This window comes from Aythya marila, assembly GCF_965140915.1.
Source record: "Aythya marila genome assembly, chromosome: 11".
NCBI classification, from domain to species: domain Eukaryota; kingdom Metazoa; phylum Chordata; class Aves; order Anseriformes; family Anatidae; genus Aythya; species Aythya marila.
The window spans coordinates 19,022,302-19,042,977 of NC_139052.1; the positions used below are offsets into that span (position 1 = coordinate 19,022,302).

The following is a 20,676-nucleotide window of genomic DNA, read 5'->3' on the forward strand; positions in this document are numbered from 1 at the left end:
CCAAACTCCTTTGCTGGATGCCTCCATCGCTCCCCTCCTGCCCCTCTAAAAAAAAAAAACAGGGGAAAACAGGGCAGTGATGCTCGACCTGACTACTTGTGCCTCCTGCCCTTTCGATACAACACCGGCACAGCGACCATCACCAAAATCACCATGCTCAGGGCTCCTATGGGATTTGCACCCTGCGGGGTCCATGGGGCTGTAGTGGAACCAGCAGCCCTGCTCCTCCCCGCCCGCGCCCTCTGCGCCGCACCGAAGGGAGCTGATGCTTTTTTTCCCCTGCTCCGTGTTCCTGGGCTCGCTCCTGTTTACGGAGGTGGGAGCTCCAAGAACTGATTGATGACTTTGTTCCGTCCCGGGCGCGCTGGGGCAGGCTGCGTGTTGCAGGGGGGCGAGCTGGGAGCCGGGGTTTCGCGAAGCGCTTGGCTCCCAGCGCTTCCCCAGCCATGCTCCAGGGGTGGCCGGTGCCGAGCTGTTGTTTTTTAAGCCCTGTTTTTGACATCCCGGGACTTGGAGCGGCCGCTTCCAGGGTTTGGATGGAGACGTGGAGATGCCGTGGGTCCCCGGGGCTCGCCCTGAGGTTTGAAGCACCAGCGCGCCCGCAGCCGCCGCGATATTGTTCCGCTTAAGCCCTCCTCCACCGCTTCGTCAGCACAAAAGCAAACCCCAGCTGCCTAAAAGCTTTGGGAAAGGGCCCAAAAAATGAACTACTGTAGTTTGTTTTTATTGCACGGATGAGAATTTATGGGCTGTGGCTGGGACAAAAGGAGCGAGGCGGCGTTCCCCCCCCTGGAAGAACTTGCTCAGAGGCTAAACCCTCGCCCTCGGCCCTGCGGAGCTCGCCTCCACCTGCAGCATTTACGGAGCAGACACATGAGGGATTGCCCAGATGCTTCAGAGAACTGATGGCAGAACACAACTGGGCCCCCTGGGCTGGAAAATAGGGGTGCCAACTGCTTTGTGACCAGCAAAAGGGTTTCGGTGGCGCTTCTGCACCTCTTTTAGGAGTGTTTGGGGACTGAGCAATCCCTGCTGTGCGCATCCCGGCCTGGCTGGTCACTAGCTGGTCTCTGACAGCACCAGGAATGCCTCCACAGTGAATCCCTTTTTAATTACATGACCGATCTGGGGAAATTAAATCAAGAATCACAGCTCGTTTAGGCACGGCCAAGCCCTTCCAGGCCCTCTGAACACCACAGGTCCCGTGCCACCCCTGGAGCGCTGACTCCCAGGGGACCCCGCGGTGCCACCTGCCACCACCACGCCAAATTTTGCCCACCCCACCCCGCTGCAGGTGAGCAGCAGGGCATGAATTATTGCCCAACGCCAGGTCGGTGAAATTCTTGCAAACACTGGGTAATGCACAACGGGAGCACGGCGAGGTCCGAGGCAGGGCAGCGCCTGAAGGGGGGCATTTAAACCGCGGAGGAAGAGCAGGGGCAGAGCTCCAGGCCGCAGCCCTCCGGGTGTTTGGTTTAGCTGCCTGCTGGACAAAGGCATCCTGTGTGGAAGCACATGTTGGCTCGGGCAATTAATTAATTGCTGCTGAAGACATCTGTAATTTATTGCTCTTATTTACAGGCATTAGCTGCGGGCTCGGATGCGCTGGGAGCCAGGCTGTGTACACACACCGGTGGCACGGCACGGTGGCTGCCTCTGACCTGCCCTCGCTTGTGCCTTTTCCTGCTCCAGATTTTGCTGATTTTCTGATTTTTTTTTCTGTTTTCCCAATCAGGTCGAGGCGGGCAGGGCTGCAGCTGATTTAAGCTGGTAAAGCACCACCTGGTTTTTCCCCAACTTGAGCATGGAGCTAAAAGCTGCTCAGTGGCGTGCAGGTGAGGCTCTGCTCGGGACTGGCAGCAAGCGTGCCCTTTTGGGTTGGATATTCACTCTATTTGTGAGGTGCTGTAAAAAATGCTCCTGTTTTCATGACTACAAAGCCCTGATATCAAAAAAAAAAAATATTTTTTTTAGTTGATCTCATTATATGCAATTATTTGCAAGTGTTGTTGAAATAGCAAGATTTTGTGCTTTTTTTATTGGTGATTTTTATTTCAGATTAATCATTGCACCAAGCTGTGTGGGGCTGAGATGGGACAAATGAGGCTGCTGCTGGCTTGCAGGGGACCAAGTGTCCGCGCTCCAGCTTTGGAAGAGTTTGCCAGCAAGTGAGGGTGCAGAAACACCTGCCTTTCCCAACAGCATCTTCTTCCCGTGTAATCACAGGGCAACTGGAGCCACCAAATATCCTGCAGCCTCATCCTTTCCCAAAAGCATTGATATCCTTGCATGAAGTTCACCCAAGGACATTTTTAAACCCAGGAAGCTGCTCGGAGAGGCAAAGGTCTGAATAAAACAAGGGGAAACAGATGCTGGGGGAGGCTTCTCCTGCTCCTCCCTCCCACGGGGCTCTCAGCTTTTCCCTGCACCGATGTGAGAGGTGCTTGGGATGGAGCGGGTCAACACCTGGATAACCTCCAGTGCCCTTTGGGAATTGGTTTGCAGGTGGTGAACCCTAAAAAAGCAGCGAGGGGCCCCAGGTCCTCCCCAGCAGGGCTGGAGGAGGCAGTGGGGAGCGCTGTGGCTCGGCTCCATCCTGTCCTCACTCCTCGGGGCATGAGGAGCTGTGGTTAGAGTTTTTCCCGTAAGAAAAATCAGATTTGGGTCCAAAGACGCTTGGGAGCATGGGAGAGAGGAGGGTGTTTGGTGAGCAGAGCAGGGTGATGTGCGGGGAGAAAGCCGGGAGGTGACGGAAGCGAGGCGTAAAAATAGAGAGGATGAAAGCGGGCACAAAAGGCAACGACAAGGACAGCAACTAAAAACCCATCCAAAAACAAGGGCAAACTTGTTCGCTTCCGTGGGTTAGTCACAATGAAAACATTTGGATTTCATAACTTGTTCCACCCTAGGAAAAATACCCAGGTTGGGCAGCGAGGGCCTGGCCGGGTCAGTGCCGGTGGCGCTGCGGCACCGAGGGGGACCCGTGGCACCAAATCCCTGCTGCTGCTGGAGCTGAGCATCGGGGTTTGGCCTCAGGAGGTAAATTCATCCCTCTTGCCCACTTTAGGGATGGGGAAGGGTGTGTGAGAGAAGAGAGCATCCTCCTTTTTAGCCTGCTAAACTTTCCTTCCATCCTGCCTGGCTCCCTATGGGTATCACGGGGAATTCAGTTGGATGCCTGGGGAGGGAGAGAGAAATGAGTGGCCTGAAGTCACAGACTCCATCCTCTTGTCTTCCCATGTGATGAAGAGGTTTCCTGAAGGCAGAGAGCTGCAGCACAGCTCTGGGCTCTGCTTCGTGAACGGGTGGTGTTGGGGCTTGGTGGTGCGGGTGGGTGCAGGGCATTGCGCCCCAGTGGCGATATGCTGGTGAAAACCCCCAGGAGCTGCTGCTGCAGGCAGGACGATGAAAATCTGGACAAACATTTGGAAAGGGCACTGTCAGCATGGGATCTCACCTTTCCATGAGGTCTTTAACCATCCCAGCCAGGCACGTGCCTGGGGTCCCCGCCACGACTTGCTGGGCTCAGCGGCACCAGGACCACCGGGTTATCAAACCTGAGAATTGCCGTGGGGCTGAGCATCCAGAGCACGTTTTTCTCAGCTCCGGGGGCAAAACACACCTGGAGAAGGGGCTGAGTGCTGCAACCACTGAGGCTGAATCCAGAAACGGGGCATTATTTCGCAAGGAAACATCCGAGGGAACCCGGTGGGTGACAGGGAGCCCTCCTGGGTTATTGCACGGGGGATGCAATTTCCCTCCAGGCTCAGTGAGGACAGGCACACACACACACACTCCCCCCTTGCTTTCTGCAGTGAATATTTATCCGAACTGAGGGTGATGCCCTGCCACAGCTGGTGCACAGGACCCGTCCCCAGCCCTGGCTCCGCGCCGCAGCCCAGATGTGTTTTTAATGAGCAGGATGAAAACGGGGAGCTGCGCGGCCGTCTGCTTGCCTTGTGAACTTTGGGTAAGAACAGAAGCCGTTCCAGGGCTGAGCTCATCGCTAACCCCGGGAAATGACTTCATGGACGCTGGTATTTACTCACAAAAACACTGCATGTCAGATGTCCCTGACTAGACTTTCTGTTTCGGGTCCAGTATGAGACAAACATTTCCTTGGACGAGCTGCTCCAGAGACAATTCGAGGCTTGGATTAGGAAAAGGAGAATTAGGGGAAAAATGTCTGCATCTGAGAAGTCTGAAAAGGGGAGTTTTTCGGAGCAAGCAGGGATTTTTGGACACCCAGCCCTGCAGAAGCACCTGTAAGGGAGCTGGGGACGTGGGTACGGGTGCTGGGTGCCACCGCGGGCTGGCTCCGCTCGCCACATCCCTCCTCCTCCAGGCAAAAAAAAAACAGTCCTTGTTCTTTTGTAAGGCCAGAGGCCAAACAGCCGGAGTTGCTCCTGGGGGCGGACAGGCAGGTTGTTCCTGCTAGTGCAAAGCCAAGGCCCTGACAGTGATTTTTGGGGATAAGCAGCCGCACACCCCATGTTTGTGCCGGGTTAGCAGCTCAGGGGTGGCATCCCGTGCTGCGTTCCCTTTTGTACGAGTTGTCTGATGTGAAATGCACCTCTCATGCTTTTCTTTTTTCAAAGGTAACCCCCTGCAGCTCCTGGGAGGCCCCAGGGCAGCGTCCCAGCCCCAGGAGGATTTGGGAAGAGCAGGGGCCAGGGGCACGGAAACAAGCCCTGCCTGCCAGCGCCGTTTCCTAATCCCGCAGACCGACAATGTGATGGCTAAACCAGTGCTGAGCAGACAGCATCCAAAATGACCTTTGAGGAGACAGGCAACAACAACAACAAAAAAAAGAGAAAACACAAGAGGTTTACTGTGCAAACACGGGAGAAAAATAGTCATTTTTAACAAGGGGCCACACCCTTAAAATAAGACTTATTAGTAATGCATTCCCAGGACATTTCTGCATGATGGCATGCTACAAAAATGCTCTCTGAACAGGGACCAAGGGCTTTATTGTGGCATGAGCAAGGCTTACATTTCCCGGGAAAAATCCTGTCCCTCTCTTGCATCATACAGTGGGGGACAGGCAGGACATTTCCAGACAGGGAGGCAGCCAGCTGGGAAGGAGGACAAACAGGGAGCAAGCTCCTGGCTTGCTGTTTAATTGCCTCAGTGCAGGTGCAAGGAGCTCAAAGAAAGGGAAAGGCAGCACGAGGATGGGGGGCTGGATTCCTCCCTGCTCCAGCCAGGAGGAGAACACGAGGAGGTGGCTGGGGCTGCTGCAATAAATGGGCTCCCACCCGATTCCTGTGCAGTTTCTGTGCTTTTTTTTCCCCGTCCCCTCCTGCTCTGCCTGTGGTGGCTCTGGGGGTCCCTGGGGACAACCTCCCGAGCTGGCACTTGGGGAGGAGGGCTGGGAGAGCTGGGCTGGGTCTGGTTTTCACCATTCCCTTGGGTGCAGAACTGATGGGGGGGCTCAGAGGGCTGTGGTTTTTGGTGGTCCCTTGGGTGCTCCGGTGGCTGCGCATCCCCTGGGTCTCAGGGCTCTGCCGCACGCTGCCTTCACCCAAAGCCACCTGCCTCTGTGCTGTGCAATCTGACTTCTAACCACATAGGGGAAACAAAACAAAGCAAACAAAAAAAACCAAACAACTCATTTTTTTTTTCCTGTGCCCAGGAGAGCTCCAGCAAGCAGGGGAGGCTCAGTAGCGCCTGGCCCATGCAGAGCAGGATCCCAGTGGTCCCCAGGAGCCCTCCTCTCGTAACCACTTCTCATCACCAAGCTATTACCAGTCATCCCCCAGATCTTTTGCTTTTCTTTTCTCCCCTTTTGCTGGATGGAGAAGCAGCGTGCCCCGTTCCCCATCCCCAGCCTCACGGTGCCTTTTAAGTTTCTGTGAGCTCCGTGTCCATCCCAGGGCTTCGTGTCGCTCCCACGGCGTTACGCTGAAATCAACGCAAGAAGAACCAGATGGGAACTGAGAAAATTGAGAGAAAAGAGTCGATTTATTAAAATGGCAAAATGACCTAAGTTCTTCTGTGGGTTTAATCCCCTCCTTATGGCATTTCCAGCCTGGGCACATAGCTGTGCTCATCACTGGGGCTCACGGGGAGCCGGCTGGTCCCGGAGCATCACCGGGGTGTGTGCGTGCCTGTGTGTGCTGCGAGCCTCTCCGTTGTCTGAGCAACAGGACGTTCATCACCAACCCCAGAGATAATTAACTCATTTTCCTGTATTTATAGCAAACCAACACGGCGAGCGTTGGCACTTCTCCCTGACGGGGCCACGCTTGGCCACCCCACCAGAGGCACCAACCTGAGCGCTGCCCATTTCTCGCAACCCAGCAGCTCCATCCTCTCCCCGCTGCCTGCTCATTAAAGCCCAAAGCGGGCAGCTCGTTAAGCCCACGAGGGCAGAGGTGCCCACCCCTGCTCGCCATGCTCGGGGTTTGCTGCACGTCGCCGGCGCAGGGGCTGTTTGTGTCGGTGTTGCCTGCTCCAGATGCCAGCGCCTGCATACGCCTGTGCTAAAAAGAGCGTAGCTGCTGGCGAGGGAAGGTTTTTGCTGCTTTGGAAGGGCTCTCCGCAGGGCAGTGCCGCACGGATGTGCTGATGCTCGGTGCTGGAGCAGCCTGACGTGCAGCCACGGCCACTGGAGAGGCAAGGGGCATTTCGCTTCACTTCGGGGCATGTCTGTGCCAGGTAGGTTCCTGTCCACTGGGACAAATCCTAGCGTAGGTTTCTCCCAGCCAGCCAGCAGATCAGCACTTTTTACTGCTTTTTCTGCTTGTTTTTTGGGTTTTGGGGAGGGAGGGGATGGATGCGGCAAAGGGGGCTGGAGGAGGGCAGCTGGCTGCAAGGCATCGGCGTCTCCATCCCATGGAGCTGGGGGGAAGGTTTGGTCTCTGCGGCTTGTTTTATTTGTGCAAAGGCAGGGAATGTGATAATTTGGTAGCGGCAAGCCAGAAGGTGCTCAAAATGCTAAGAGAGCTCCTGGCAGGTGGGAGCGTTAATGTTCGAGTGCATGAGAGTTGGGAGGATTTGCCCTTGAAATGCGGGCTGTCCCCAAGCTGGTTTTGCTCGGGAATAAATGCGCGATTAAACCACACCCTGGGGGACCATTGTGGTGCTCATCACCCCAAAGCCACCCCAAAATGTGCCCACGTTTCTGCCTTCACCTCCTGCTTCTCCTCCCAAAGACAAATCCCTGTGGGACAGGGGCGTGGAGCAGGCTGAGGGGCACCCGCTGTGGGGCTTTGCCTGCACCCCACAGGGTGCTGCTTGGGTCTGGGGAAGGTCCTGGCTCCCAAATACCACCACAAGCCTCTCCTGAGAGCCTCTGCCAGTGCCTGGGCAGCACAGGATGCCCCTTGTCCCCTCCTGACCACCCCTAGGTGTGGGGTCCATTGCAGGAGATGGAGGCAGACCACCAAGCTTTCACCTGCTAATGGAAATCGTGGGTTTTTAAAAAAGATGTGGTCTGCTTGCAAAGAAAGACATGCCCAGCCAGGCACTGGTCCCATGGCCCCAGCCACCGCTCCACAGCTGCTCAACAGCCTCGCAAAGAGCTAAAAATACGTCTGGGCAGGGCACACGGGCAGCATCACCAACAAGGGCAGCACGGCACAGGCAGGGAGCAGAGAGCCTGGGGGTGCTGCTGGCACCTCCGCCTTGCTTCCAGCCCTTCACATCCCACCTTCTCCCCATTCCTCCCCAGTTCCCAGCTGCTTTCCTTGAAGACACACCGCATTCCTCACCCCCAAACAGGGGGTCCCTTGGCCACTAGCGTTTCGGCAGGGCATGAGCCAGCCCCACGCGCCTCCCCGCCACCTCCCCGCGGACGGGGACCTCAACGCCTCAGCCGCTCGCTGCCCCCAGCACTGGGTCGAGCCCCGGTTCACGCAGGCAGCCAAGGTGCGCGTGGCCATCACGGCCGTCTTCTTCTTGCTGGCGGCGTGCAGCAACACGGCGGTGCTGGGCAGCCTGCTGAGGAAGAGGAGGAAATCCCACGTGCGGCCGCTCATCCTCAGCCTGGCGCTGGCCGACCTGCTGGTGACGGTGGCGGTGATGCCCCTGGACGCTGTGTGGAACGTGACGGTGCAGTGGTACGGCGGCGAGCTCTCCTGCAAGCTCCTCAACTTCCTCAAGCTCTTCGCCATGTACGCGGCCGCCCTGGTGCTGGTGGTCATCAGCCTGGACCGGCACGCCGCCGTCCTCCGACCCTTCGCCCGCGCCCGGCGCCGCAACGGGCTGCTGCTGCGAGCCGCCTGGGCGGGCAGCGTGCTCCTGGCTGCTCCGCAGGTAGGACTGGGCAAACCCTGTAGGGTTTGGTTTTGGAGAGGGGCTTCACCAACAAGTTTGTCCCAGTCTGTGGGTTTCGCCTTTGCCAGCTTGGCTTTGGTGAGCAAATTGGTGCAGTTGCTGCATTGGTTCTGCACCTTGCTTATAGCTGGAGGTCATTGTACCCCATTAGGGTACTAAATTAAACCTAGGGAATATTCAATTTTCCATTATTTTTTTTATTTCTTATCCATGCGGCTCTCAGCTCCCCAAAATGCATCCCTGCTCCACTGCAAAATGTGTCAGACTGAGCCAAGACAAACCTCAAACCTAAGCAGTTACTGCCCAAAGTAGAGTGTGGTGCAGCAGAAAGCAGAGAGGAGGGCACCTGAGGGTAAATCCCACCTCTGCTGCTGAAATGATGAGATAGAAATGGGATCTCACAGACCCCAGATCCCACCAGTCAAGGCCAAGCCCAAGAGCCAGGAGCCCAGAGCATCTCCAAGGGTCCGACAGCAGCAGGGAGGTGCTCGCTGTGCACAGCCAGGAGCGCTGCCTGGATGCGGTGCTCTGCCCCCAAACCTCCCCACCTTGTTGTTTGGTTCTCGGTTTCAGCTTTTCCTCTTCCACCTGCACACGGTCCCGGGAGGGAACTTCACCCAGTGCGTTACCCACGGCAGCTTCCGAGCGCAGTGGGAGGAAACCCTCTACAACATGTTCACCTTCACCACCCTCTACATCACCCCCCTGAGCATCATGATCATTTGCTACACCCGAATCATCTGGGAGATCAGTAAGCAGCTCAAGGTCAACAAAGGTAAGCAGGCCCCAGCCCCTTGGGGTCCAACCGGTGATGGGACCAGAGGGAACGGCCTCAACTTGTGCCAGGGGAGGTTCAGGTTGGAAATGAGGAAACATTTCTACTCAGAAAGAGCGGTCAGGCACTGGGATGGGTCGCCCAGGGAGGTGGTGGAGTCACCGTCCCTGGGGGTGTTCAAGGAGAGGTTGGGCCTGGTGCTTGGGGACATGGTTTAGTGGTGACGTTGGTGGTAGGGTGGACCAGATGATCTTGGAGGTCTCTTCCAGCCTTAACGAGTCCATGATTTTATGCCTCTGTCACCAGGTCTGGTAAGAAATCAAAACGACCCCATCTCCAAGGCGCGCATGAAGACCCTCAAGATGACGGTCGTGATCGTCGCCACCTTCGTCATCTGCTGGACCCCGTACTACCTGCTGGGCTTGTGGTACTGGTTCCAGCCCGCCATGATCCACAGGACGCCTGAGTACATCAACCACAGCTTCTTTCTCTTCGGCTTGCTGCACACGTGCACCGACCCAGTGATTTACGGGCTGTACACCCCCTCGTTTCGGGAGGACGTGCAGCTGTGCCTTAGGGGCCTCGAAACGGCAATCACCAGGCACGAGAGACACAAACCTGCCTCAGCCTCGGAGAAAACCATCAAGGATGGGGCTGGAAATGGCAGGGGGGCTTCGGGGGGCTCCAACGGGACAACTGTCAACACGGTGTGCTGAGGAGAGCCACCAAAAGGGGACGGGAGGCACTGCCTTGGGGCTGCTTTGCCCCACAGGGGCCTTTTGGAGATGTGGGTCTCTGGCCAGGAGCAGGGTGTGGGGGGTATGGGCAGGAGGGGCACGAAGAGCTACAGTGGGGTGTTTTGGTGTGGTGTGGGGTTTCTTCTGTTTTCTGGAGACAGACAGAAGGGAAAACAGTCCTGGCTGCCTCATCCTGGTGAGCAGGGTTGGTATGGATGTGTCCTTTGCCTCAGACCCCATGCTCAGCTGCCACAAGCAGCTCGCGAGGGCTGATGGAGCAAAACCCACTCTTTCTCCTCTTTTTTTTCCCCCCTTTCCCATTAATACGCATTTGGTTTGCCCCAGCACCAGCATCCCACCTCTGCCCCCAAGCAGAGACCCCGCAGGTGCTGCCCATCTGCATCCCCAGGAGGAATGTGCTGGGGAGCAGCAGTGGGTGGGGGGCCCATCAGCACCCATGGGTGCCAGCTGGGTGCAGGCGGCTTCAGCTGCATGGCAAGGAGAAGGAAGGAGCTGTGCTGTGGTGAGTAAATTGGGTTTTATTTTATTTTTCTATCCACCAGTGTGCCAGAAGTTGCTTGTGGAGGTGGAGGCCTCTTCTCTGGGTGTAGGCTGATGAGTTGGGTTTATTCAGCTGTGTTGTTCCCTTCTGTGCAATTAGAGATAATGGATCATTTCTTTTCATCACATACTGATGGGCGTCAAATGCGTTTTTCTGCTTTTGAAGACAAACTTAGTTTGAACCAGGTGGATTTGGGGGTTTTTGTGGAAATCCTTGGACCGTTTGGGAGCTCTGGACTTGGCAGGAGGCGATGTCCTGGGTATTTTTGTGGCCACTGTGGTTTTCAGCGAGCATCTGGATTTTATCAAGGTGAGTGAGCTTTGTTGTAATAACAATTCTTGACTTGTGGTTGTGACAAAGCGTGGTTGCTCACAGAGTCAGTGGGGTTTCAGTCGGAGAGGTGTAAGTGGTGCTTGCTGGGTGGCAAGGGTATGGGAAGCCAAAGTGCTCCGGGTGACACCAGGCTGGGGACAGGTGCTGGGCACTCGTCTTTCCCTGTGCTAAACATCACTTATGCTAAACATGCTGCCCGAGGAGGGGAAAAAAAATCAATTAGAGCTGCAGGAGCCCAGGCTGGCTGGTGGGGATTAATGTGAGCCCTTTAGAAAGAGTCCAAACTCCAGCGAGATGTGTAATTGCCGTTTGGCTTTCCTGGGCTCGTTCTGCTCAGGGTTAATTAATTACACAGCGCTAATGGAGCAGGGCTTGTGGATGCTGGGCTGTCTTGGCTTGACTGGTGTGAGAAGGAATTTCTTCTATGGCGATGGGGAAGACAACTTATTTGTCAGACCCTCCCTTGGTCTCACTGCACTGCTGAAGATCCCTAATGGGCTCAGAGCCCTTCTCTAAGGAGCAAGAAGTCTTTTTTCCCTTCATGGCCCATAGTATGGAGGGAGGGCAGAAGCAGGTTTGGCTTTAGGAGAACCATGGCACAGTAGGGAAATACTTCTCCTTGGGGTGCTGGAGAGGACACCCACCTTGCTCCTTGGGCACGGTGCTCGGGATGCTTGCGGGCTCTCCAGCGCTGCCCCACCATGCCCACTGTGCACTATTCCCTGTCGTTCCCTTCCCTCCCTTTGCTGGAGCTCAAGGCTGACATTTCGGGAAGCCCAGAGCATGGGCAAGACGCCCAAAACAACAGCTTTCACGAGAGAAGGAAAATGTCACTCGCAGAGCTCGGTGCCAAGCAGCGCGCCCGGCGCACGCGGGCAGCACCGTGCCACTGCCGTGTCCCGCGGGGATGGGCTCTGCTCGCGGGCTTCTGCTGGGGGTGGAAGCAAGCCCTGGCCTGGCTCGAAAGCTCAGGTTGTGCTGCCTGTTCCTGCATCTGGTTCTGCCTTTTCTAAGCGTGTTTGTAATGTAGGGAGCAAGAGGGTTTTGCACTGCTTGTGGGGGCACAAAGCTCGTAGCCTCGCCCCGCAGGTGCTTCTGTAAGCCGTGGCTCCCTCCCTGCCCACTTCACTCAGGTGGCTCCTGAGATCTTTCCATACACGTCTATCACCCATTTCCCCTTACAGGAGGAGAGTTCTTCCACTTCCCTAAATCCACCCTGCCAAAAACCGCTGCCACGCTTCCCCTTGCAGGGTTGGGTTTGTCCGACTCCAGTAACAAAATCTCAATACTCACCGCTATAATTTAATGACCGTGTTAATGCACGCAGGTATTTTGGTAATTTTACCACTTCTCAACCTCATCCCGGGCTGCCTGCTTCAGACAGGGCATTCCTTTGTTCGGGAGGCAGCTCTGATTCATCTCCCATTAGCGTTTTTATAGTACCGTGCGTGTCCAAAGAGCCGCGCAACGGGCTGCAGAGGTTAACGAGAACCTGAGGTTAATTCATAACATTGTCAGTTACTCAGCACAACACTCGCATTAATTCAGCTGACTGCCTCTTGCCACGTTGGGAAACACATGCTGAAATCAGCAGGGAGCGCAGAAAACAAGCACGAGAGTAGGGTGTTCAGTATTTTGCTGGCCAGCTAAGGTAGGACGTGAGCACCTGACACGAAATTATTTTCCCGTTGCCTTTGGGGTTCTCCCAGTCCACTGATGGGGAGATAAAGCACCAAGGAGCCGTCAGAGCCTGGTTCCCTGCCTGTGGCCACCTCTTTCCTGTGGGTCTGTTTGACCTGATCAAATTTGAGTGGAAAAAGCCAATCTACCTTTGCCTGCTGGTTTAATGCAGTGCTGGCTCACACGTGAGGTCCCCCGGTGCTCCTCTCCCTGAGGATACAACCTGGAGCCCCCAGTGCAGATCAGCTTGGGGCTAGCTCCCAACACAGACCCGTTCTCCCCCACTTTGAAAGTGAGTTCAGCTCTCCGGTTAAAAGCCAAAAAAAAAGCCCAGCCAGACATTAGGAGATAGCGCTGAGTGGCCATCACACAGCAATTCCTTTTGCTTATCCTTCAGAAACTTTCCTATGCAAGGAAGCCTCCCAAACCCTGCCACGTTTCTCCCCATCTGTTCCTTTTGTCTGACTGGGGGGCTCCCAGGCTCACTTAATGAAACAGCCATCCATCAAGCAATTGCTGCTAAACCTCCTCCTCTTCCAGGGAGCCCAGGATATCCCATCTGTTCCAAAAGATGTCTCATTTCCAGGCGAACACCGAGCCCCTTAACAACACCAAACCTTTTAGGCACTGCCAAACACCTCTAGGTTTTCTGCCTGCCCTGCTACCTACCTTAAAACCCCTACACGCACGGCACATTTAAATATAACATGCTGAGGGGGGCCAGAAATGGGCAAAAACCTCCAGAAATACACCGTGCGTGCTTCAGACCCCAAGTCTCTGCACTGAAATACCGGAGCGAGCTGCTGGAAAGTGGCTGAATCTGCTTTGCAATAAATTGTTAGTTTGCGTACATTTTAATTGCAAATCAGCACTATAATTAGCGCGTGCGTTTCTTGGGCTGAGGAAATGCAATGTGCTGTAACAGTGAGCATTATTAATGGACTGTAAAAGGCAATGGGGAATTGGATTATAATGTTCTTGTTTTGCAAGCTGTATGGTGAATAAATAAATTTGTTCTGGCAGCAAAATTAACTGGAATAAATGCTTCTAGCTCCATCCACCAAGAAGAGGGGCTGCTGTAAATGAACTTGTCCTCTAACTTTAGTTAGAAAACCTGATTACCTCGTCATTATTTCTGGCAATTAGGTAACAGAATATGAGAGAAAGAAGAGATTTTCTTTGAAATATTTAATGAGCGAGGCGGTAATCATAGGCTCATTTGCTAGGAATATGTGATGAGATTTTATTTTATTTTGGTTAGGGTTCACTGTGCAATGAAAGCCTGCATTTATCAAGTCTGCTGCTAAATGCCAGGGCTCGAACAGCAGCATGTAGCCAGCTTTTCTTCACCTAGAATCCCTGGGCTTTTATCGGGCTTATCCCATGCCCAGTCACTGATCAGGGGATAGTCCCTTGCTTCTTGTTCTGTCAGTTGTGGGCTGCTCTGTAACAAAATCTGAAGGACAGAATACATAACAAGTAAATGTGAAGGAATTGGGCAGAAGGCGTATGATGTTTCCTTCCATTGACTAACTAGCACATACCTATGTGTGTGTTTTCAAACAAGCTCCCAAAATACAGTAAGAATGCCTTTCTTTGAGGTTAGAAAAGATGAATCTGAGATGTAGTGAGGTTGGATGCCTCAGCATTAAGCCAAAGCATTCTGCAAACAGTGCAACTGCCGTAATTCCAGCCACCAAAAATGCCACTTCTGTGTGAAAAATGGAAGTGGACAATCTACCTTACACAATATTAGGAATAAGCTGTCACATGAAGGCCTGAATGAAGTCTACACGAAGTTAATTACAGCACCAATGTTCAGACATAAAATAAACCCTACTGCTTCTGCTGCTATTTTACTCCATTCCTTAGAAAACCATTTCAGGAAATTGTTGGTATGCTACTGTTAGTTGGTCTATTTGTTCACAAAGTGAGGCTGAAAACAATTCAATGCAACTAAAAATGTTGGATCAGATCCAGCAGCTGCAACCCTAAAAAGCCTGCCAGGTGGCAGCATAAGTGAAACCTTTCACCTTCCACCTTTTTGCTGCAGAAAATAGAAGTGGAAGGCAGTTTAATAGGAAAATGCATCTCCAGTACTGATGCTGAGGTGCCTGAGCCTGTCTGATCTATGCACTAACCAAAGGACAAGGCAGGTCACAACTGAGAGCACAAACGTCGTACACATTTTATGGGGAGAAAGAAACGTTAGTAGGAGCCACTTAATTTTTTCCATTTTGGTTGCTGTTTTATTTCATGTTCTTTTCTTACAATCATTATGCTCAAATATAAAAATTCCGGGTCAGAAACAAAGTTGGTTTTAAACATGATCCCATCTGCGCTGAGACGTGCCAAACATCACTAAACACAGTTTCTGAAAACAAATTGGTAAAGACCCACTGACATACAGAAGAATCCTCCTTTCCAACTTGTGCAAATACTCCTACCTCAGTTTGACAGAAAATAGTTACATCAGAGTGTTTCCACACTTAGCTGTCATTAATTTTACATAACTTTTTTTCCCATGGCCCCTCAACAATTGGTTCATGCTAAGCTGCACCATCGTGATCCTTTTCAGCTGTGCCGAGTATCCTCATGAATCACAGGAATACAGAAACAGTAAGTGGAAAGATGCCATGAGGATAACATAGCGGAGACAGAACTGGAAAGCTCCAGGCACCTTTATTTCCAGAGCTCTGGAAGAGATGCAGTGCATTGTGGATTTGTTATTATTAAGGCACATAGTGAAATAACAGTTTATCTTCTTAGGCAACTCATCCCTCTGAGTCAAACATTCTGTGCCAGTAGTAGAGGAAGGCTGGCGAGTTGCTGGCCCCAATCACCATTAGCAGCAGGAGGTACAGCATCATCATTATGGCAAAACGGTGGGTGGAAAACCAGGAAGATTGACCTGAAGGGCTGAAAAGGGAAAACTGCATGAGTTTTGTGAGAGATGTACAAATACCTTGACAGAGAGTATCTTAAGGTTTGTTATTTTAAATAATTTAAGCTAACACAACAAAAACAGTAAGTCGTTCCACAATCCATGTAACCAACAAAGCCTCTTCTTCCCTTTTCCCTATTCCTTCTCCTATTTCCCAATCCCTTTTCCCTAAGTCACCATGCACAGCCCTATTCTTTCTCTCCATGTCCACACCTCCCTCTGTGACTTGCCTGGAGCTGTGCAGGGCTGTAACTGCCTGGGCTGTACCTGCATTTGATTAGCTGGGTGAATGCTGCCTCTTAGAATCGGTAAGAACAGAGTTGAGACTGCCCTAGTTTTAAGAGCAGCACTCAACTGAGTTTCATTCATATTTGTTGATAGCAGGAAACTATTAGAGCTCTCTAAGTATCTTAGTGATGATACTAAGTGCTTACAGGTCTGGTGAAAAATAAATTTAGCTGAAACTGAGAGCATTAAATTAGCAGGTAGAGGAAGAATGATGACAGAGGCAGTAAGGCTTATTTCCACAGGAAACACGTTAAAAACAATCTGGCAGTGCAAGCAGGTCTTTGCAGTTTGTTTCCAATTGTTCTTTCACAAATGGGATATGTTTATCTATCTGTTACAGCATGCTCATTGCTCTAGATAGCTGAACTCTTACCTCCTATGCTGTTTCTGTGAATATACTAGTAAGTATTTAACTCGTAAAAGCTGATTATTTGTGACGACAAAGTATTTCTGTGGTACATCACCCCCTTCACTGTTTTTCACTCTTGCTCTTTTTCTGTCTATTTCTTCTGAATCTGTATGGGAAGAGAAAAGAATAGGTCTTTTCGGGAATAGAAAAGCAAAAAGAGACGCACATCTTCAAGTATAAAAAAACCCACCATCACCACCCTCACATACACACACGAGTGGGAATGAGATAATCAAAGATCTAGTCTGGGAATTCCCCAGAATCCTTTAGCATCCAAGAATAGACTGAAAAGTTTGCTTGAGGCTATACCACTCCTAGTCATCCTTGGTATGGATGGTATTAAGTCCCAGAGCAGGGTGAAAAGGAGGCGGGTTTCACACACAGCACTTGAGCAGCTGCTAATATTAACAGGGAGAGGAAAACAACATTGAAGGACTGATTGAGTCTGGCAAGCAGGAAGCAGTCATAGGAGAGGACAACCTGAGCAGAGGGTTCCCAGACATCAAATACAGTTTGGTTTTGATACACTTCTGGTGCTTCTGTTCCACCACCACTGATTAAATGGGCAGGCATTATAGATGATTTTATCATATTACTGAAACTAGTAAAAACAAACGATGCAACCAAATTATCTTCTATCCTTTAAATATACTATCTTAAGAGAAGTTTCACAGACAACGAGGCACGTGTGTATTTGTTGAGGGGTCAGCTGTAAAAGAAATCTGCAGCCAGTTTCTGCTGATGAGTATCCATACACTACACTTTGTAAAACTGCATATATGCACAAGGCTGAAATACGAAGGGCCCTAAATAAGGGGTACGTGTAGTTGTTATTGCAACAGGCTCACCTTTCTTTTTCACCTGGCACTTTACATCTGGGTGGTCGATGATCTCGCAAACAGCTACGCAGCTAAGGATAGAGCCCAACGCGCTTCGCTGCCAACCGAGACCGTGAGGGCTGTAGAGGAGAGCCAGGCTCAGGTCACTGGTGAGATAGGTACCTTCACCAAACAGGGACGTCTGAAACGGAGCAGAAACATATCCTAAAATTCTGTAGTGCAAACTACAAAAAGCAAACAAGTGTTGTTTACGTTTAGGCTGGCCTTTCTGTTTCTGAAGGTAAATGCAGAAAGGCTCTTCTTACCCACATTTGGCCAGATCCATGCAGAGTTTTTTGTCCTGGCACTAATTCCCTGGGGTGGGGCAGCTGCCATCCCTCAAATTGGCTGTCTGGCACAACCCTTGGTGTGGACAGATTCATGATTTCCCGGATTCGGATTTAGTTTGCCAGTTAAATATTTTATATCAACATGACTGCACTGCCGTCAGGGGCATTTCTCTGATTTATTGAGACTGCCGTCATTCAAATAACCCAACCTTCACGTACAGACAAGGCTTTACTCACATTTAAACCCCTGCTTTACAGGAAAGGAAGGAACTATTTTTCAATTGTGAATTCCTTTCAAAAATAACTGTTTTAGTAACTTCGTATCAGAAGATTTGGCCAACTGGCTATCATTATTAATCCAGTAGATCCGGCGTAGCTGATGAGCCATTACTCATAAAGAGAGTGTGGGGAGGAAATCATGGTTCAGGTTGACAGGAAGGATACGCAGCTGTTGTGTCAGAGCTGCTTTACAAACAACACAAGGCGAGGAGTCCCAGCTTCTCTTCTGTTGAAATCAGAAGGGCTACATATCCTGGGATATCTCCCTTAGCCAGGCAGAAAGACAATGACACAGGCAGAGTCTATCTTCCTCTGTGCGTGTGCATTTTCCAGCTGCAGGGTGTTAAATAGTTGAGTGTTTTCAGAGTGTTATGCTTTCTTACAAAGAAATAAAGGACAATCATAATTTGTCACACTGGAGAAAAAAATGTTTCTTGCCACTTCCAGTTTTTACCCTGAGGCTGCATCAGAAGATCCAATACAACCACACACAAAGGCCTACGCTAAAGTGAAAACAGGAGTAAAAGGAATTACACTGTAAGAGGAAAAATACCAGAAAGGAATTTCAGGTGTTTTTTTTTTTTAAGTGTCACTGGCTTCAAGCAGCCAACAAAAGATGTGGTGTCGATAGAGAAACACCAGGAGCCTCACCCTGTTCAAGTGGCAGTGCAGGCCGTTGTGCAGAATGGAATGGAAGTTCTCGAGGCGGCTACCGTGGAAGGCATAGATGAGGTCCCGCTCACCCTTGGTCTCGGCAAACTTGGTATTCAGCTGATCGCAATACACGACCTCAAATAGGAAGTCCGGAGCAGGAACAGCAGCACCAGACATCCCCGTGAGTTCTTGTATCTTCTCATACTGGAAAACAGGGAGGAATACGGGTCTTAGTTTATGAGGTTAGACTATTCACTGAGAATTTTGTTTACTATCCTCTAAGTTTTCCAATTTCTTTATGTATTTTGATCATGCTTCCTGGTTAGAATTCAACACTCCCACAATTCAGGAAGAATAAGTCTACAGTGAGAATTCTGAGTTTCTTGCTGTCAAAGCTAAATCTTAATTCATCTTTCCAGAAGGCAAAGAAAAAAAAAAAAAAAAAAAAAAAAAAGACTGGCGTGCTACTACGAAATAGAGATGTAAGGAAAATCTAGTAATTCTACAGTGCTGTTTTGGCTACTAAGATGACACGTTCATCAGCTGATCCTGGAAAAGGAAAAAAAAAATGTGAACCCAGAAGTTGTTTTCATCTTGCTGCTAATCTCTACAACTATTTTGATCCCTATTAGCGAAGTGCCTTGGTGGCTCTTAACCTTACCTCTCCATTTTTGGGCCAGTATGTAGACATACAAATTTGTCTTTCAGTGAGAAGCAGGACCCAGCCCCATGAAACCCGAGGAGGACTATCTTGGTCTAGTACACGCATGTACATGCTCTGTTAATGGGAGCTACAATCATTGCCCAATCATCAGCTACTGACAGTGATAACTAGTTCTTCCAACCTGTTTTCCTAGAATAAAAATTAAGAACCCCCTTCTCTATATATAGAAAAAATTCATTCACATTGAGCTCTTCCAATAACCAGCTAACTTCTGGCAGGAGGGAAATACTTTCTGAAACGCAAAATTGCCTTAAAAGACAAATTTTTACCAAGACTTTCAGAATGTAAAACTTACCTCCTGCTTCTTAGTACTTTGTATCATTAAGACCTTAGATGATAAAATCCAACTAAATAAATCCCAGGTCCTTTTCTCTGTGTTTGGAACGGACTCCAGAAGTTCTTTCAGGCTTGGTAGCGCATTGGTATCTGCAAGCTAACAAAACAGACATTTAGCGTATGCTCCTTCTTTTCATTATGATTAAACAGAGACCTCTAGTGAAAACAAAACAATATTTCACCCTAATAGGTTGTAAACAGAAAACCAGTTTCAGTTCTGAGATACAGACATTTGTACCAAGTTTGTGAAAGTTTGTTGCTTCTTGTAAAGCCATTTATACTTCTGTTTATCAACAGTGTTTGCACAGTACACACAGGAATGAGCAAGCAAGCTCCTGAAAGGAAACAAGCCATCAAAATGCAGTTTCAAGTGGGATAAATGCAAAAGGTATCCAGGCCCTGCAAACTACAAACCACCCCAAACTGCTTTTATTTGTATGCAGTGCGAGGTCTTTTAACTCTCTGCATCTCGATATCAGATGTGGAAATTTGCAAGTAGTTTACTCACCAGAATCCCAAACTTATTGTGAAACCTGAGGGGATATATAAGGGGTAAACAGAGCCTCGTGCTGTGCTGGTGGCCCTGAAACGCCACCTGTGCTCTCACCTGCTTGTACCCCACGATGTTCCCACGCGCGTTTGCCCTGAGCTCGCTCATAAACTACAGCTTTACGTGGCTGTTTCCTCACTCCGGAGGCTGAGCAAAGCATTCCTGCTCCGGATATAAACACCCAGCACAAGTTCAGCTGTCTGGATGATTTTTAGAGGTGTCTCTACCCCAGGACTTGGACAGACGCCGCGCCTGGGCCCTCGGTGAGGGCTGTGAGCGAGCTCCCCGCAGCCTGGCTGCAGGCAGCGCCCGCACCGAATTCACTCCGGAGCCGCCTCCCGGCCTCAGCAGCGAGCAAAGCGGAGCTGGGGGCCACTCACCAGCGCCTCGAAGTCCTTGGTGTCACCGCCGGCATAGCGGCCGGGGAAGGGCCTGAGCGCCGAGTCGCGCTTGTAGCTCTGCAGCGCGGCGGCGAAGAGGCTGCACCGCAGGTCGGCGGCCAGCGGGTCCCTCCCCGCCGCCTCCCTGACGCGGCCGGCAGCCTCACCGGGGCCGGGCTGCGGCATGGCCCGGCCCGGGGTGGCGGGGAGGGAGAACCGGGCTGCAGGGCTGCGACCGCTCCGAGCCGGGGGAAGGCTCCGGCCCCGCCGCCTCCCAGCGCCCGCCCGCCCGGCCGGCGTCGCCCTTCCGCCTCGCCCCGAGGCCGCCGCGGCTCGGCTCGGCTCAGCCCCGCCGCTCCGCCCCGCAGCGGGGCTGTGCCCGGCTCTGGGGACGCTGTGGCAGCTGCATGGGGACTGGGGACGCTGAAATGGGGAGAGGCATCATCACCTCAGCCGGGGGGGGCATGGGGAAATGGCGGCTGCCCCGCGGGGAGTGGAGGGAGGGGTAGGGGGAAATGGCGGCTGCCCCTCAGGTGGAGGGGGGATGCGAGGTAATGGCGCTTGCTCCTCAGGT

The 20,676-nt window shown here is 51.7% G+C and overlaps 2 protein-coding genes and 1 long non-coding RNA gene across 3 annotated transcripts; 2 read left to right on the top strand and 1 right to left on the bottom strand.

The window, feature by feature from the left end:
- The first annotated feature begins 1,747 nt into the window (after positions 1-1,747).
- On the top strand, positions 1,748-5,218 carry LOC309882070. The gene is made up of 5 exons (XR_014318232.1): positions 1,748-1,835; positions 2,059-2,344; positions 2,910-3,039; positions 3,816-3,970; positions 4,599-5,218. It is a non-coding gene; the product is annotated as an uncharacterized lncRNA (long non-coding RNA).
- A 2,543-nt stretch (positions 5,219-7,761) lies between these two features.
- LOC309882263 (gonadotropin-releasing hormone II receptor-like) lies at positions 7,762-9,775 on the top strand (the record flags this gene model as incomplete). The annotated part of the gene is made up of 3 exons (XM_082769168.1): positions 7,762-8,262; positions 8,857-9,058; positions 9,365-9,775. 3 exons carry the CDS (start codon positions 7,762-7,764, stop codon positions 9,772-9,774), a joined length of 1,113 nt encoding a protein of 370 aa, XP_082625294.1. The 3' UTR covers position 9,775.
- A 4,826-nt stretch (positions 9,776-14,601) lies between these two features.
- PARP16 (poly(ADP-ribose) polymerase family member 16) lies at positions 14,602-20,424 on the bottom strand. The gene is made up of 6 exons (XM_082769648.1): positions 20,103-20,424; positions 19,132-19,269; positions 18,110-18,316; positions 16,860-17,031; positions 15,976-16,117; positions 14,602-15,289 (listed from the first exon to the last, which is right to left on the bottom strand). Exons 1-6 carry the CDS (start codon positions 20,286-20,288, stop codon positions 15,145-15,147), a joined length of 990 nt encoding a protein of 329 aa, XP_082625774.1. The 5' UTR covers positions 20,289-20,424; the 3' UTR covers positions 14,602-15,144.
- Between the last annotated feature and the right edge of the window lie 252 nt (positions 20,425-20,676).

Bases quoted from the DNA above. Each gene is read 5' to 3' on its own strand.
- PARP16 (XM_082769648.1), bottom strand. From the start codon at position 20,288: ATGCCGCAGCCCGGCCCCGGTGAGGCTGCCGGCCGCGTCAGGGAGGCG. The intron at 19,270-20,102 runs GTGAGTGGCCCC...CTGTTTTGTTAG, and splicing joins CCAAGGACTTCGAGGCGCTG to CTTGCAGATACCAATGCGCT. The intron at 15,290-15,975 runs GTAAGAGTTCAG...TTCCCTTTTCAG, and splicing joins TCACAGAAACAGCATAGGAG to CCCTTCAGGTCAATCTTCCT.